The sequence below is a fragment of the Plasmodium relictum genome (assembly GCF_900005765.1).
Source record: "Plasmodium relictum strain SGS1 genome assembly, chromosome: 10".
In the NCBI taxonomy this organism is placed as follows: Eukaryota; Apicomplexa; class Aconoidasida; order Haemosporida; family Plasmodiidae; genus Plasmodium; species Plasmodium relictum.
The window spans coordinates 917,597-937,190 of NC_041688.1; the positions used below are offsets into that span (position 1 = coordinate 917,597).

The window sequence follows — 19,594 nt, forward strand, 5'->3', positions numbered from 1 at the left end:
TTAAGATATCTTTAATCAAAAAATATTTTATTAAGGAAAATATTATACAATTATTTTAGATTATTATTTTATTTTATTTTTTTTAAAAGAAATTTTATAGTATTAAGAGTTAATAACCTTTTTAAAGAAAAATAAAAAAAAATAATAAATAAAAACAAAAAAAAATTAAATATACATATATATATATATGTACATTTTTTTAACTGATAAATTGTAGTTTTCTCTCTGAAATTTCTTTCATTTTTTGAGCTATAATCTTTTTTGTTCTATTAACTGTTTCAGCATTATATTTGTCTAATTCATCCACAGCATTACTTAAAATAATATCCTTTATTAAGTCTTCCCATTTAGATGAATCTGCAGGAACTTTACTTTTTTCTAAGTCTAAAACGGCTTGAACTAAAACTCTTGTTAATCCCTTTTTATCAATTAAATTATATGCATGAGCTTTAGTTGCCGCACCAATATATGTTCGAAAAAAAAAAACAGGGACTGATTTAATAAAGTAATCACTTGGTAATAAAGTATTATCATCCTTTCCCTTTACATGGTGTAAAAAAACCGCTCTAATTCTTTGAGGAAACGTTTTTATCATCATTTCACCTGCTTGCTTATCCATATCTCCTGTATCACCAATCCAAATATATCTCACAACAGAATTTTGTTGAATTACATATTTATGCAACTGTTTAAAATTAAAAAATTTTTTTTCTCCTCTCGTTTCATTCCATACCCATTCTTTTAAGGTCGAATATAATGTTTTATTTTCACAGTCGATACCCCAGTTTTTGATTCCTCTCCTTTCAGCTACTTCATTAAACTTTTTATTTAAATATGAATCTTCGGTTATAGGAACTTGAGGAATTCTAGCTGTTAAAACAGATAATAAAAGTGGCTTAGATTCTGCCGATAATTTATTCATAGCTAATTCAAAAATAAATTGAAAAGATCCTGGATAGGTTTCTCCTCTTTGATATTGTGCATCAACTCCACCCAATGCATAATTAAAAAACTTATATCCACCACTTGATCTTATTGTATCATCAATATCAATAATTACTTGAGTGGTTCCCCACTTTAATTTATCATTTTTACAATCTATTATTCTTCTTTTTACTTTATTTACAAGTGGAGTAGCATCGCCTTCTTTATTTTTTTCTTCATTTTCATTATTATTTTCTTTTTCCTTAATACTATTATTTTTATTTTTTTCAGTTTCTTCATTTTTCACTGTACCTATTTCATTGCTGCTTTTCTCTCTTTTAAATGTCACTCCAGTTTGTTCTTTATTTGTAAATTCTTCATTTCCCTTGTTGTAATCTGCATCTTTTATTATTATTTCTTTTTTTTCTTCTGTTTCTTTTTCTTCCTTTCTTTCTTCTTCATTTTTGTCTTTTTTCATTTCATTATTTTCCTGCTCACAATTTAATATTCTACTTGTATCTTTTTCTTTTTTTCCTATCATACATTCGCTTATGCCTTTTATATCATTCTTATTCATATGCATCTGCTTATATTTACTGAAATCATATGTTTTATCCTCATTTATGCTATTTAATAAATCATTATCAATATTATTATTATTTATATTATTATTATTACTAATACTATTATTTTCTTTTGTAAAGTTTCTTTTACTAATTAAATAATCCCTTATTCTATCCCTGGAATCAAATATACTATTTTTCTCTAGTTCTTTAACTTTTGTTTTAGATATATCTGAAGTCCTATGATAAAACTTCTCTTTGTTATTACTCATTACATCAAGATTATCATAAAAATTTTCACTTTTATCATTAAATTCATATTCTCCTGAGGCATGTTTGTAATTTCTATAAATTTTTTTTCTATTTATTTGATTAAAACTTTCCTTATTCATTTCAAATAATATATCTGCATTTACTTTATTCGATATATTTTTATTAGTTTTATGTGTATTTTTTTCTTCCTTTTCATATATTTCCTTACTTGAATTATCAATATAACAGTCCTTATTATACATATCAAATGAATTTTTTTCTCTACTTTTTTTTTCAGATAAAAAATATTTTTTATTTTTAACAATCATTCGATTAAAATTTTTAAAGGTTCTTAAACATTTTCTTATGGGAATTTTTATGTTATATAAATTATTACTACTATACACTTTTTTTTTTAAAAAAAATTCCAAATTATTATTATTACTTAATGAAGAAATATGTTTATATACATAATTATAAGTGTTATATTTTTTAAAAGAATTATAGAGAATTGGCCTTTTTAATTTGTGTTTTTCTATATGATTCATTTTAGAAGATAAAGTAATAAAATTATTCATTGGAGCACTAGCATGCTCTTCCTCTTCCTCTTCATTTTTACTTTCACTTAAACTCTTTTCTTCCCTATTAAATATATTTTCGTAATCATCTATCAACTGTTTTTTAATTTTTTTTTTTTCAACTGATTCTTCTATCTTGCTTATAATGTTTTTCATATTGCTTATAGTTGTTTCATTATGCACTTCTTTGTCTGATGAACTGTAATCTCTTTTCATTTTATTATTAAAATAAAATTCTTCTGAACTTAATTTTGTTTTTTTATTATCATGAGAAATGGAATTACTAGAATCTTTTTTTTTTGGATAATAATTATTGCTATTATTTAATTCATTATAATTTTTATGTATTTCATTTTTAGATGAAGATTCATTCTTATAATTTATTCCCATATTTGTTAAGTTAGGATATGTTTTTAATTCTTTCATATTTTTATATAATTTTTCTTCTTCTTGCATTTCATTTTCTTCTAGTTGTTCTAAATTAGTGTTACTACACTTACTTTCTCCACAACCTTTTTTTAATGGTGTTTCTCTTTTTTCAAAAGAAAGATTTTCTTCATCTTTAGAATTACTATATATTTTTTTCTCTTTCATAATTTTATTAAGATTTTCCTTTTCTCTTTTGTAGTCAAAATAATAATTTAATTTAGATTCATTATATAATTTTTCCGTATTTTTATCATTTATTTCCGATAAACTTTTTGTTAAAGAATTATTATTTTTACAGGAAGTACTTTGGTCATTGGGAAGAATATAAAAATTTTCCTGTGATAATTTACTTTTATTAAATACTTTTTTTTTCGTATCATAATTTTTATCAAAATAGACATCAATTTTGTTATTAAATTTATTTTCTTTCATTTCTGTTTTCTTTTTTTTTTCTTCCTCACTTTCATTTTCTTTTTCCTTTTCTTCATTATGAATTTTTTTTTCATCGTAATCTTTTTCTTTGTTTTTTAAATTTTCATTGTCATCATTGTGATTTTCACCTTTAATATTATCTACATTTAATGAGTTATTATAGATTAATTTATTTTTAATTATTATATCATTATCACTAAAAACATTTTTATTTACTATATTATCATCATTTAAAATATTTATATTTATTTTATTATTATCATTTGGATTATTTACATTTATTTTATTATTATCACCTGAATTATTTTCATTAATTATATTATTATCACTTGAATTATTTTCATTAATTATATTATTATCACTTGAATTATTTTCATTTATTATATTATTATCACTTGAATTATTTTCATTTATTATATTATTATCACTTGAATTATTTTCATTTATTATATTATTATCACTTAAATTATTTTCATTTATTATATTATTATCACTTGAATTATTTTCATTTATTATATTATTATCACTTGAATTATTTTCATCTATTATATTATTATCACCTGAATTATTTTCATTTATTATGTTATTATCATTTATATTATCATTATTATTTAATATATGTTTATAATTTGAGTTGGACTCATTTAGTAAATTTTTATCATTTGAATTATTAATACAATTACTAATATTTTTATATACTACATTAGCATTATTGCTACACCATAAAGTTGGAGAATTTTCTCCTATTAATAAATTAGAGAGTTTTTCTTCTGTGCTTAATATATTATATTTTTCATCATCTATTTCATTATCATCAAACCAATTTATTTCATCATTTTTTAAATTATCATTTGCATTGCTCATACTTTCAAATAACTTATTATCAATTATTTTGTTTTCATCTAAAAGAGATTGTTTACTTACGGGACTTGGAGAATATTGACTTAAATCATTAAAACTTAATTTATAATTTTCTGAATTATCTTCAAATTCTTTTTCATGTATTTTTTTTATTTCATCCATTTCAATGCATTCAAAAGCATTTCTATCTTTGTCTTTTTTCTTTATCATTGAATTAAAAATATTAATTGCTACTTATCTATAAAATAATAATTTTATTAATTATATATATATATGCAATTATATTTATTGATATTTTTCTTGTTTATTATTATAACTGTCTCGTAAATATTTATTATTATAGAATTTTTGTTTTATTTATCTAGTATTAATTTGAGCAAGAAAAAAAAAATTCAAATCAACATATAAAAGTCAACAAAAAATTAAGATAAAAAGGAAAAAAAGAGAACAATATATGTGAAATAATAAAGAAATTATTTATATAAAAAACAATTAAAAATAAAAAAGGTAATTTTTAAGTATATATTCAAAATTTAATTTTTGTAAATAAAATATTCAAGAAAAAAAAAGAGTATATTATTTATATAAATTATAAATATCTACTGTTTCAAAATTATAAAAAAAATAAAAAACTTAATATATAAAAAATATTATACTCTTCTAGAAAAAAATTATTGATAGCTAAAATGATTCATTATTAAAAACAAGAATAAAAAAATCTTCCTCTTATATATATATATATATATATATATGTAGGAACATTTTTTACTTTTTTTTTCTTTTCTATTTTTTTAATTAAGTATAATTAATAATAAAATGGATTAAGTGGATTTATAAAACTAACACAATTCGTCATAACACTACTATTTTAATGATTTAAATATAATGATAAACAAATTAAAAATAAAGAAACACATGAAAAAGTTCAAATTTATTAAACTGCTTATTTATTTTTTTTATTTTTTTTTTATTGAATATATAAATATATATATATTAAAAAAGATAAATTACCTCTATTGGTATCTTTATATGAAGATGTATTTTTTATAGTGATAAATTTTTACTGATATCATATTTCACATTGCACATTTTAAAATTTAAATTATTAAAAAAAATTATTTTTGTTTTTTATTGTTTTGCAAATTTATTGATTTAAAAAAAAAAAAAAAAAAAGATTTGTAAAACTATAAAAAATCTTAAAAATATTAAATCTGTACTCAAATTTTATTAAAATTTTAATTAATTCCTTTTTGTTTCACATTCGCATATTTATAATAATATATATAGAGAGAAAAATTACTTAAAAATTATAAACAAATAACAAAAAAAAATTTTATATATATATATATATATTAATTTTTTTTTATAAATAATAACGATAAAGCTTAAAAAGAAACATCACATACTAGTACGATTCGTTACAAAACAAAATGAAAATTACTGTTTTATTCAACTACAGAAAAGGTAAAAAAAAAAAAAAAATTAAAAATTAAAGGTTTTCTTATTGTTGTCAGTGACAATGATATATGAAAACCAAAATACAAATAAAAATTTTATAATTAAGATATATATATTTTAAACTAGAAAGCAAAGAAAAATTTTGTAATTAAAAAAGATAATATTAAGAACAAAATAAAATAAGTACATGTGTAAACTTTTTTTCTTTCTATCTTTTAATATAATTATATATATTTAAGTTTAAATGTATATGATTCCTTTATTTTTTTTTTTTTTTCAGCTTTTTACACTATTACATAATAACACAAAAAGAAATGTGTGTAAACTAAAATATTAAGTTGTAAGATTATTCTCTTACTAAAAATTTTATAAATTTTGAAGCTTGAAAAGAAAAATAAAATAAAATATATATTTTTTTAAAATATTTAAATATATATGTTAAATTGATTTTATCAAAAATTAAATCACACACTTTTTTTTTCCCCTTCATGTATATTTATTAATGAGAAATTTGTTCATATAGTTAAAAACAAAAAAGAGAAGGAAAATTAAAGCAATAAATATATGTGTGTATATATATACTTATGAACAAATAGAAAAAAATATATTCGTTAATATAAATAGAAATGAACCTTTTGTTGTCATTTTAATTGTTATCCATTGTTTTTTTATTTTTTTTTATTATCTATAAATTTTATAAGATTATTCACTATTATCTCTATATTCTTAAATTTTATTATATTTTACATTTTTTTTTTATGTTATTTATTATATTTTATTTAATATAATTTATTATGTATATATATATATATATTTTCTTGTATTCCTTTGCATAATTTTTTTATAAATAAATTTTAATCTTCTATAGTTTTTTTTTTTTTTTTTTGATAAAAAAAAATTCTTCTAATTGAATGAAAAATAGTAAATTTTTTTAAAAATATATATTACTTCTCCTTTTTTCTATTTTAATATAATGGGTTTTAGATAATTTTTTATTTTAAAATTGTTACATAGCTTGTTTTTTATCTATTTTACGTATAATATATATATATTAATGAAATTTGTTTTCATTTTAAGAATAAAAAAAAATATATTAATAAAATTACAAAAAATTAAAATTGGATAGATAAAAAGGGAAAATAAAAAGTAAAAAAAAAAAAATTCTTTACATAAATAATATTAATAGTTGTAAATGTAATTTATAAATATTTCTAGGGAGAGTATGTGTATTTAATATGCTAAGTGTGCATCATTATTCCATTTCAAAAGTAATAGTAGTTTTCTTCCTTTAAATTTCAATTATTTAAATGAAATAATATCTAAAAAATTATTATAAAAAAGTGCTTTTCATTTTTTTACTATTGAATCAATCTTTAAATCATATTATCAAAAATCTTATTAAATCATAAAAGTAATAATATATGGACAAAAAAAAAAAAAAAAAACTAAATGAAGTAATATCTTAATTTTGAAAATATTCATACTTAAAATATTTATATTTATTCATTATGGATTAATTTTTATATTTCCTTTGAAATTATAGAAATATTTTCAAGGAATTAATTGCATATGTATTTTAACATGTAATATAAGTTGTCTTTAAAAAGTATCCTATTATAGTAATTGTTTATCATACATATATATAAGATGGAAGAATCATAAATATATATATGCTATTATATATGAGGGAAGATACATAACGTATATAAATAGTATAAATAATACAAAAATAATGAAGAAATATATAAAAAATATTTGGAAAAAATATATATATTTGTGAATTATTCTTGGTTCATTATTTTTCTTACAAAGGAAAAAAAAAATTTTATGAAGTAAAAATAATATTCCATATAAAATTTTCGCAATTCTCCACATTAATTTTATTATTTTTTTTTCATTTTCTTTGAATATAAGAATTAGCACTCTTTTAACTATACTACTATTCTAAAAAGAAAAAACTAAAATAAGAGAATATCATAATAAAAGAATTATAAAATAAATAAAAATAATAAAATTTAAAAAAAACTTTTAAATTGAAGGTGTATATTTATGCAAAAAACATAGAATGCCATGACTAAAAAAAAAAACTTGTAAAATAGAAGTGAAAAAAATCAAAAAATATTATTTATATGCATATATGGAATTTTTTTTTTTCATTTTATTTTATTTTTTTTTTTATACATATAATGTCAATTTGATGTTATGGTATTAGAATTAAAAAATTAAATAATTTAATATTATTTTTTTGAAAATATCTTAAAAACTTTAAGAAAAAAAAAAAAAAAAATAGAATTATAAAGATTATTCATTAAAATCTCCATAAATATATCTTAAATTTTAGCATTAAAATTGCAAAAAGTTTGTTTTGAATGTATAAGCACATATATTAATTTATTACGATTTTTCCAATTTTTTTATAAAATAATATTTTTATGTTATAGCATTACAGTACATATGGATTATATTAGAATTTTAAGTTTTTTTTTTAAGAATTGAAGTAAAAAAACAATGACTGAAATAATTGTAAGGTTAAAGTGTGAAATTGGATTGTATCGCTTAGAAATAGATAAAAATAAAAAATTAATTGATTTAAAAAAGAAAATAGAAGAAATTTTAAATGTACCATCTGAAAAACAGCAGTTGTATTTAGATGAAAAACCAAATACTCTATTAAATAATGATTTTGCTACTTTATCAGAATACAGTATACAAAATGGGAGTATGATATTGTTAAAAAGTGAAATAAAGCCAAATAAAAAAAGTAATAATAATAAAAATGGAGGTAGTACGTCAAATAAGGAAAAAGATAACTTTGATTATAGTGAAATGAGAAAGAAAGAAGAAACAAGAAAAGAAATAGTTAGTATAGGAAAAGATAAAGATGATAAATCAGATGAGAAAAATGGATCAAAGTCTAATTTTAAATCATTTGATTATTTTTTAAAATTAAGGGGATATAATACAACTGATTTACCATTAAATCTAACTTATAAATCAATTTATTTAACAAAAGGAAAATTTATAAAAATTCCATTAAGTATAACGTTAAAACATCAGGAGTATAGGCATGTTGATCATTTAGAATTAATGAATGTAGAAGAAATTAAGGACTTTGTTCATTATTGGTGTTATAATAATAATATGATAAAACAAAGAGGTGGATGGATGTATGGGTATTATAAAGAAGATCCTCATTATAATTTAGGGATAAGAGCAGTATGTGAGTGCATATATGAACCACCTCAAATAAATGAAAATAATCAAGTTAAATTTTTACCTGATGATTTTTTAGAATCTGCTGATTTAATTGCTGAAAGACTAGGTTTAGAAAGAATAGGATGGATTTTTACTCATTTACCTAGAAAAGAATATTTAACATCAAATGAAGTAGTGCAGATAGCTAAGTTGCAATTAGCCAGTATGAAAAAAAATACACATTATACTAACTATAGTGTATCTAATTTTATCACATGCACTATATCACCTGATCCTTTACTAAACAATGAACCTGTCACAAATGCATTTATGATTTCCGATTTGGGAATGGCTCTAATAAGAGACAATTTGATTGAAGAAAATCAAATTGATTCTTCTCATATACATTTAAGAAATCCTAATAAAAATGAATTATTACCACAAATTTTAGAAAGTGGTAAAGAAACAAATAAATTTGACACGGACTGGTTCATTGTTCGTGTAAATGAATCTGCACCTAAAGTTGTTAGATCTATTTTTAAAAATTTTCATTTCCCTAGAGAAAATAGAGTTAACTTACAGACAGCTAATGATGTGAAAGAATATTTTCGTAGTAAAAAATTAGATAGAGGAAATAATGGAAACTTCAAATGTTCTGATTTCCATTTAATTTTGTTTGTTTCAAAAGTATTGGATATAGAGACAGCACTTGCTTTATGTGATGCAACTCTAAATAAAAAAGAAATTGATCCCATAATGGAAGAAGTTCTCACTTCTATCAAAATTTGACATAAATGAAATAGTTTGAATTTTAAAAAAAAAAAAAACTTATATTAGTACTATATATATATTTTATTATGTATTGTGTTTAATTTGTTAGAACCATATATCTAAATATATATAAACATACATATATATTATTATATGTTTTATATATATAATTTATATACTTATTTTTTTTTTTTTTACTTTTAAATTTTAAACCATTCGTGTAATTGTCTAATTATAATATATATATTTATATATTATATTTCCTTTTTCCTTTTTTTAAAATTATTAGAATATAAAAAAAAAAAAAAATTTTTTTACGAATCTACGTCTTATGGATAAAAAATAATAAATTTTAACAATTTCATTATTTTTACATTTACTTTAAATGCATTTATCGAGAAAGGAAATGAGAGCAAATATATGTATGTATATGAATTAGTTATTTAAAATTTTTTTTTTTATTAAGTGGATTTCCCCTAAATTAAGATCTTATCTTATCTTATCTCATCTTATTATTAACTTATATATTTAATATAATTTTTTAAAATAAAATCAATATAACAAATATATGTATATATTGTTACTAAAGTTCAACATTTTTACTTCAAAAATGAATAATAAACAGAACATTCTAAAGAATAAATAAAAAAAAATTTTACTTCAAAAATGATTAATAAACAACACATTTCATAATAAATAGTTCAAATTATTTATATTTAAATACATATAAATACAAAAAAAGAAAAAAAAAAATGAATCAAATGCATGGTTATTTAATTTTTATAAAAAAAAAAAGAATACCTTTTTATTAATAAATGGAAATAAGAAAATTAAAATTAATAATAAAAAAGTAAAATAAAAAAAAAAAATTATATATAATTTTTATGTTCTTTATTTACTCATTTTATATATACTATAAAAAAGGAGAGAAATAGGAAAAAAAAAAAAAAAATTATAAAATAACAATGTTAAACGAAAAAAATTAAAAAAAAAAAAAAAAATGAGCATATAAGCATTATATATATATATAACAACAAAACGAATAAATTTCCCATAAAATAACAATAAATAAAAATAAAAACATTTTAGTTTTATATGTATTATAAAATGTCTTATTGGTTATTATTATCATGAATATTCATTAAATTATTATTTAAATTAAGATTATTTGAAATATTTGATGAATGCTTATTATTATTATTATTAACAACTTTGTTATTAACATTATTGTTATTAGAATTTGAATTATTGCTATTTATTTTCTCTTTAAAAGAATTATTATTATTATTACTATTATTATTGTTATCATTCATATTTATATTCATGTTTAAATTGTTGTAATTATTTTGAGATAAATTATTGTTGATTATGTTTAAATTCATATTTTGGTTATTCACATTATTAGGAACAGAAATACTTTCTTCTTCATTATTAATATTATATAGTAATTGTAATAACCATTTTTTTGTATAGGGATCTTCTTTTAAACATGGAATAAAAGCTTTATTAACGTGTTTTAATGGTTCTGGCAGGCAATATTTTAAAGCTTCCAATGCACGAGGATTTTCTGATAATCTTAAATAACAACGGACAATATGCTTAAGTAATCTTGATGAGGGATTTTCTACTAATGAATTTACCATATTAGACAAAACAGCAGATACAGCATAAAATCTCTCAGGTGTAGCACATATATAATTTAACCCTAATTCATCTATAAGAATTTTTTGAACAATAAAAGTAGCAACAGTTTTAGATAACTCACTTCCAGTTTCCATTATTCGTAAACATAATGGAATAATCTCTGTTTGTAACAAAAAATTTATAACATCTGGGTTGTCTACTTTAACTAATGCACCTATAACACCTAATGATGTTAGACGCAAATATTCAAATGGTCTGTTTTTTGATTCTGCATTCAAAAATGGATATAAAAATAAAGGAATATGGGCATTTAAGAAATGCTGCTTTGTTTCTGGATGAGATGCAACACATTGTAATAAAGCTAAAGAATTGCATACTCTATTTGATGAAGATGTGGTTAATAAAGGAGGAGATAGCTGTGGATAAATAGAAACAATTTCCTGTAATAATGTTGTTATTGTACCAAATGAATTCCATAAAACAGGGGCGATATCTTGATATGTTTCTCTTTTTCTTGATAATTCAAGTAGAGCATTTTCTCTTTTTTCCGAAAAACATAAATCAAACACTAACTGGTACACTTTTTTTTTTTCATCATCTTCATTTGAGCCAATACGAACACTAGATAAATTATTGGAATGATTATTATTTGGTATATTATTATGATCATTTGAAATATTATTATTAATATTTACATTATTTAAATTCATATTATTCATATTTTTTACACTATTTATATTTATATTATTCATATTCATATTATTTATATTCATATTATTCATATTCATATTATTCATATTATGATTTAAATTATTTTGTACAATGTTGTGATTCATGTTAGTATATCCTACCATATTATGATTTATATTATTTTGATTGAAATTATTTTGACTAATATTACTTTGGCTAAAATTGTTTTGATTAAAATTATTCTGACTTAAATTACTTTGATTCATACCATTTGTGCTTAAACCATTTTGATTTGTATTATGATGGTGATATATACTATTTCTATTATTCACAGTATTCATTTTATGCCCATTAATTAATCCATTGCTATTCATCATATTTCAAGTGTTAAATTTTATGAAAACAAGAATAAAAAATAAAAATAAAAAAATAAAAAAAATTTTATAAAAAATATGGAATAAACAATATATATATTTTATACTTTTCCAACAATTTTTTTTTATATAATAAAGTTATCTTTTGCTAATTTATTTTTATCCATAAAAAATTATTTTATGTGTATCTTCTTCATCAGAAAAAAAAAAAATTATATTCTTCCCTTTAAATATATATATTTTAATAGTAGAATTAACTTTAATTTTATTAATTTATTTATTTTATTATTATTTTTTTTTTTAATACATATTTCACATTCAATTTTTATCTTTATTGCATTTCTGCTTATGTATGTATCTTTTGTTGCTTTCTTTCTTTTTTAATATAGGATATATATTTTTTTAATATAAATGTTTTCTGTTTTTTTCATATATATATATATATATCTTATGCTATACTCAGTATGTATAATTTTTGTTAATTAAAATTTTTTTCTTTTAAAATTTAATTTTATAAACAATTTCACAATTTTTTTCCTTTTTGTTTTGTTTAAAATAATTGTATTAACAAAAAAAAAAAAAAATTATATTCTATTTTTTTTAATTTTTTTTTTCCCCTTCTTTTCTTTTTTTTATTTTATTTTCATATATTTTCTTTACTTTAATTGAACTTAGTATTAATATATTTTATTTTCTTCTATATTTTTATTCTTTTTACAAAATATTTTATTTCTTTTTTAAATCTTTTTTTTTTTTTATTAAAAATTTCATGCGTTTATGTTGCTTATAGAGAAATAAATAAAAAATTATGTTTATTTATATATATATATATATGTTAAGTAAATAAAAATTAATAGATAAATTTATATGAAAGTTAAAATTTTATTTATTTGTTTTATTGTTTTTTTTATAATTTGATTTAATCGAATTAATAATAACGGTGTCTTGAATTATTTTAAAATTATTTTTATGTATATGCTCATTATTATTTGAAATATATACATATTTAGCCTTTTTTTTTTTTTTTTTTTTTTTTGACGAATTTTATATAAATTTTAGAGGTTTTAAGTCAATAATTCTTTTTTCTTTTTTTATAAATAAAAAAAATGAGACTTTTGTGTAGTCAAAATATTTTTTTTATTTTTCCCTTATATAAATTTATGTAAATTTATATAATTTTAATTGTATTTTTATCCAATTAATGTGATTTTTCTTAATATTAATTTTTTAAGTGCATTTTATATGTTTCAATTTTCTTCATTTTTTTTTCTTAACACTATATAAATTTAAATGTTTCTTTAGATTTATGATTTAGTAATTTAATTATATAACTTTTCTTTTTTTTTATTTTTAATAGTATAAGATTTTTATTTTTGACGTCTACAATAACAATAAACTTTTTTCTTTATATTTATTTTATATTAAATTTTTATATGTAAGGGAAGAGATGCCTCTTAAAAAATAAAAGTAAAATAGAAGTTAGCAATACTCTAATAATTTTTAATATTTATGAATATTTCTTATTTTCAATATGGTTAATATAAAAATCTTGCAACGGTTAAATATGTTTTTAAAGTAATATTTTCACATGCTACTTTTTATGAGTTTATCTTATTTGTTTTTTCTTTTATTACAATGCATAATTTAAAAATATTTTTATATATCCTTACGGAAAGTATAGAAAATAAACTTCTTTACCTAGCATAAGTTATACACAAAAAAAAGTATACTGATTACTCTACGAACTTCTTAATTTTTTTTTTTTAATCTTTATTAAATAAATGCTTAGGAATTATTAATATACGAAATTATTAAATAATTTTATACATTTACATATTAATTTAACAAAATTAAAAAAGAAATATAATTGGTCATTTTTTATTTATCTTTTTTTTTTTTCTTGTTAAATTTCAATTAATAAATTAAATATTTATTATTGTAAGTGTTTCATATTTTTTTTTATTCTTTTCAGAGTACAATATTCATATTTTTGTTCCAATAAAGTTACCTTTTTTCCTCATATATCCTAATTTTTAATGCATAACATAAATTCTTATATAATATATTAAAATATAAAATAGTTTAAACTTTTATTGTTATTTCTAACATAGCATAATTAAAGTAATTCTATAAGAAAATTTTTTTTTTAATTTGAATTTTTAAGTTATAGACTTTTTTTTTCAAATTTTAATGAAAGAGCAAAATAAAAAAAAAAAATAGAAGAAATGTAAAAATTATCAAATAATATATTTTATATATTTTTTTTTTTTATTATATGAATTAAAAATAATTAAATTAATCATTATTCATATTGTGAAAGTTATTGTATTTTTTATTTTAATTTAAAATATTAGTATATTTATAAATGAAGCTTTATAAATAATGTAACACTAATGAGTATCTATGCATGCAAAAATAAAAAAAGTATAATACGAATCTTGTTCTTTTATATATATTTGAGAAAAAGTAATATATAAATTGGTCTACAATTAAAAATAAAGTAATAAATTATATATTACTTTTTAATAAAAAAAAAAAGTATATATATTTATAACTTAGTTTTTCTCTTCTTATAATTATTGATATCCTTTTCTAAAAATTTACTAGCTATATAATTTCCACACAATGGTATAAATTTACATAATTTTCTAGATAAATAAAAAAAAAAAAAGTAAAACATGTAAGTTGTAAGGACATTTATTTTTATTTTAAAATTTTTATGTAAATACTATTTACAGTAATTAAAGAATAATATATATGTTTTTTCTCTGAAAAAGTTCCACTTGTAAATATATTTCAGTGTGTAAAAGAAATTAAACATCTAAAAAAAAAAAAAGAAAAAACAAAGAAAATAAAAGGGAAAATTTTAAGAGTTAAAAAAAAAAAGCATTAGTACTAAAATTAATTAATTATAAAATTTCCATTAAAAATAAAAAAGTGAAACGTATTATAATTAATAAAAATGTGTGATAAGGTTAATACCTGGTTTTATTTTCAATGTCCTGAGCGTTTTTTTTTTGTAAATTTAACACGCTACGATATTAATAAAAAATAAAGCACATTTATTTAAATGTAATTATTTTATAAAAAATGTTATTAAAATAAACAAAAAAGATGAATTATGGAAATTTTTCTTTTATTTATATTTTTATAGAAAATAAATTATACATAAAATTAATAACTATTCATAGCTATACTTCGTATATTTTATTACATAAAAAATAATGACATATATATTTTTTTTGAATTTAGTATATGTAAAAAGAAAAAGTTCAATTTCTTTTAATAAATATATATTTGTTTATATATTAATCAATGCTAGACGTACATATTACACTAGAAAAATGAAATAAAATCTAATCATATACATTTTTCATTGTTTACCATTTTTTTTTTTATTTCTTAGAAATTAATTTTTAATAGTCTTATTTTCTTGTGTAAAGGATATTTATTTATTTATTTAATAAAAAATTTTAAAAAATAATGAACTTTTTGGTAACTTTATTTTTTACATATATATATTTATGAAACTTTGCTTCATGCAACTTCATATAATTTTTTTGGACAACACTATTTATTTTTTAATAATTTTATTTAGCTTTTTAATACTAAGAAAGTTTTAATTTATATATTTATATACATTAATATTTATTTTCTTTTGAGAATACATAGAAGAAAAAAAATATATATGTGTATACGTAAATTATAATTATTACTTATTAGGACAATGCTAAATAACTTATGTATGTTAATTTTTTTTTTTAATCATATAAATTAAAAACGAATGAATACTATAAATATTTTTTAGTACTCATTTTTAATTTAATTTTTGTTTTTTTTTTTTTTTTTCTGTAATTTTATAGAAAATTTCATTTAATATAATAATGTCTTTTAATATTTATTGGACTTAATAATTTTATTAATATTTAATAGATACATAATTTTTTTTAGTAATATTTTTTTTAAATACATATCATAAAAACATTCTATAAATAAAGTGCTCCAATAAAATAATTGTTTCCTTATTTTAAAAGGAGAAGACATGTATAATACATTAGTTTTTTTTTGTTTATTTTAAAAGAATTGATCATAATACATAATTTTTGTATTTATAGAACTTGATAATTATTTAATTATATAAATGTAACATTCATATAGAACATTTTATAATTTTTTTTCATTTTTATTTAAAATAAAATACTAGATTAAAATGTGTTCTCAAAATATAAAGTTATACCTTTTTTATCTATGTATGCTATATTTACTTTTATTTACAATAAAAATAAATAGAGTATTTGCAAATATAGAAAATAAAGAACAAGATGATGCAAAGAAAATTATAAGTGAATTACGTTTTTTACAAAAAGTGGAAGATATTTTAGAAAAAAATAACATTGGTGTTTCTGATATAAATGCAGATGAAAATTCATATAACCCAGATATAGATGCACCTAAACAAGAAATAGAAAAATTGAAATTGGACGGTTTTGAAGTACAAAAAAATAATGAATTAAAAAAAAATAATATATCTGAGAAAGAAGTAGATAAACAAAAAAAAGTATTGCGTTTAATAGTTAGTGAAAATCATTCTACGACTCCATCTTTTTTTGAAGAATCCCTTTTACAAGAAGACGTTATATCCCTTATAGAGAGCAAAGGTAAACTCTCCAATTTGCCGTCTTTGAAATCTGCAATAATTGATTTAAATGATGATACAACGGATAAAGAATTAGAAGCTTATATAACTACATTAGAAAAAAAAGGGGCTCTAGTTGAATCGGACAAATTAGTTGGTGCTGATAGCTTTGATTTAACTTCTTTTAAAGAAGCAATAAAAAGAGGAGAAGAAAATATAAATTTGAAAGATTTTGAAACATTTTTAGAAGTAGAAGGAGAAAGAGATGATTTTGCTAAAACACTTGAATCATTCAATATAAAAAAAAATGAAATAGAAAATGGAAATAGGGTATATCGCTTTAACGATGAATATAGAAATCTACAATGGGGATTAGATTTATCTCGATTGGATGAAGCACAAGAATTGCTTCAGAATAATCGATTAACTAGAACAAGAATATGTGTAGTAGACAGTGGTGTAGATTATAAACATCCAGATTTAAAAAAAAATATTGATTTAAATTTAAAAGAATTAAACGGTAAAGATGGAGTAGATGATGATGATAATGGAATTATTGATGATATATATGGAGCTAATTTTTTAAATAACAGTGGTGATCCAATGGACGATAATTATCATGGAACTCATGTAGCTGGTATTATATCAGCAATTGGTAATAATAAGATAGGTGTAGTAGGAATTGATATGAACTCTAAAATAATAATATGTAAGGCTTTAGATAAGAATAAATTGGGAAGATTGGGTGATATGTTGAAATGTATTGACTATTGTATTGGAAGAAAAGCAAATATTATAAATGGAAGTTTTTCTTTCGATGATTATAGTAATATATTTAATTCTTCTGTTCAACGACTCAAAGAAAGAGGAATTTTATTTGTTGTATCTGCTAGTAATTGCAATCATGCTAGAAATACTGAACCAGATATAACTAAGTGTGATTTAAGTATAAATAAAAAATATCCACCAGTATTATCAGTGATGTATGATAATGTAGTATCTGTAGCTAACTTAAAAAAGAGTTTACATAATAATTATTCTTTATCAATAAATTCTTTTTATAGTAATATCTATTGCCAAGTAGCAGCGCCAGGTACTAACATTTATTCTACTACACCTTCTAATACTTATAGAAAACTTAATGGAACATCAATGGCTGCTCCTCATGTGACTGCTATTGCTTCACTAATTTATTCAATTAATCCTAATTTAACTTATAAACAAATTATACAAATACTGAAAAAATCAATAACTAAACTTTCTTCGTTGGAAGGCAAAGTGAACTGGGCAGGATATATTGACATTTATAATGCAGTAAATTTAGCTATAAAAAGTAGAATACCTTATGTAAATTCTCAATTATCATTTAGATGGAAGAAAAAAAAAAGAAAAGAATAATAAAAAAAAATATAAAATAAAAATTATTAAAATGTAAAACAAGGAAATTAAGAAGATATGTCATATATGGTGATAGGCACCTATAAAAAATAAATACCGAAAGATATATTTAATACTTCATTGTTCATATATCATACAAAATAAAAAAAAAAAAGAATAATTAATTTTTTTTAATATAATGATGATATTTCGGACTTTTTTTTTTTATATATATTTGAGAAATATATACTTTTATATAATTTTATATATAATTATATAAGTACAAAGGTATTTTTGTATTTTTTTTTTTCGTTTTAAACAATTTTATTTTAATATATATTATTTTTTATAAAATGTTTATAACATTTTCATACATATATTTTTCAGAAATGTTCCTTAACCTAATATTATTCATTATTATGATAATTCAATTAATATATCTTTTAATGTTTTTTTTTTTTTAAGGCATTAAGTTATTTTATACTTTCAAATATATTTTATAAAATGAATTATTTTCATGAAAAAAAAAATTTTTTTTTTTAAGAAGCTTTTTATTTCTACCTTTAAAAGCAGACATATGAATGTCGTCATTTCTTTTGCAATATTGTTATTAATCCGCTATAATTAATATTTGTAAATTTTAAATTATTTTACTTCTAAGAAAAAAATTACATTTTATTATTTCCTTTTTTCTTTTACATAAATGAAAAATATAAGCATTTCATTTTTAACATTATTTCCTATTTCATTCGTAATTTTCCATACATAATTCAATAACTCTAAATATTTAGTTTTTTGTTATAGTAATAATATTAATGAAAGATAACATAATTAAATATATGCATAAAATATTTAAAAATGAATAAATACAAAAGAATTCTTTAAATTATAAAATTTAATTAAAACATTATATGCCAATTGAGAAATAAATTAAATATTGCTATTATACTATTAGTTTTCTTTTTTTTTTTTTAAATATTTTATATTCTTATATTAAAAATGTATTTTTTTTTTTAATATACTACTTTCACACATCATGAGATGTTGGAAAACAAAAAAAAAATTTTTTTTTTTTTTTAATCTTTATTTTTAATTATTCTAATTCCAGAGACATTTTTTTTTTATATAAAAAAAGAAAAAAAGCGAAGATAGAATATCATAAAAGAACAAGATTTTACAAAAAAAAGTTATAGATATATTCTTTGAAAATTTTTCTTTTTTTTTTTAACACTTTCTTAAATTTTAAAATATATATCTTATATTTAATTTCTCTTTTAATGCTCAATATTATAAATATTCACCGATTTTACAATCATTATATATTTTTATTTTTCTATGAATTATAATAGAGTTTTTCACTTCAATCATCTGACATTGAAATGTATATTTACGTACATTTATGTAAAAAAG

General features: G+C 18.7%; 4 protein-coding genes across 4 annotated transcripts; 2 read left to right on the plus strand and 2 right to left on the minus strand.

Annotated features, from left to right (window-relative positions):
* Positions 1-199: 199 nt before the first annotated feature.
* On the minus strand, positions 200-4,249 carry PRELSG_1024700 (conserved Plasmodium protein, unknown function; the record flags this gene model as incomplete). The annotated part of the gene is made up of 1 exon (XM_028677179.1): positions 200-4,249. One exon carries the CDS (start codon positions 4,247-4,249, stop codon positions 200-202), a length of 4,050 nt encoding a protein of 1,349 aa, XP_028533594.1.
* A 3,756-nt stretch (positions 4,250-8,005) lies between these two features.
* Positions 8,006-9,481, plus strand: NPL4 (nuclear protein localization protein 4, putative; the record flags this gene model as incomplete). The annotated part of the gene is made up of 1 exon (XM_028677180.1): positions 8,006-9,481. One exon carries the CDS (start codon positions 8,006-8,008, stop codon positions 9,479-9,481), a length of 1,476 nt encoding a protein of 491 aa, XP_028533595.1.
* A 1,094-nt stretch (positions 9,482-10,575) lies between these two features.
* On the minus strand, positions 10,576-12,174 carry CAF40 (cell differentiation protein, putative; the record flags this gene model as incomplete). Its single annotated transcript, XM_028677181.1, has 1 exon — positions 10,576-12,174. One exon carries the CDS (start codon positions 12,172-12,174, stop codon positions 10,576-10,578), a length of 1,599 nt encoding a protein of 532 aa, XP_028533596.1.
* Positions 12,175-16,381: 4,207 nt separating this feature from the next.
* Positions 16,382-18,205, plus strand: SUB1 (subtilisin-like protease 1, putative; the record flags this gene model as incomplete). The annotated part of the gene is made up of 1 exon (XM_028677182.1): positions 16,382-18,205. The coding sequence occupies one exon, from the start codon at positions 16,382-16,384 to the stop codon at positions 18,203-18,205; it is 1,824 nt and encodes a 607-aa protein (XP_028533597.1).
* Positions 18,206-19,594: the final 1,389 nt, after the last annotated feature.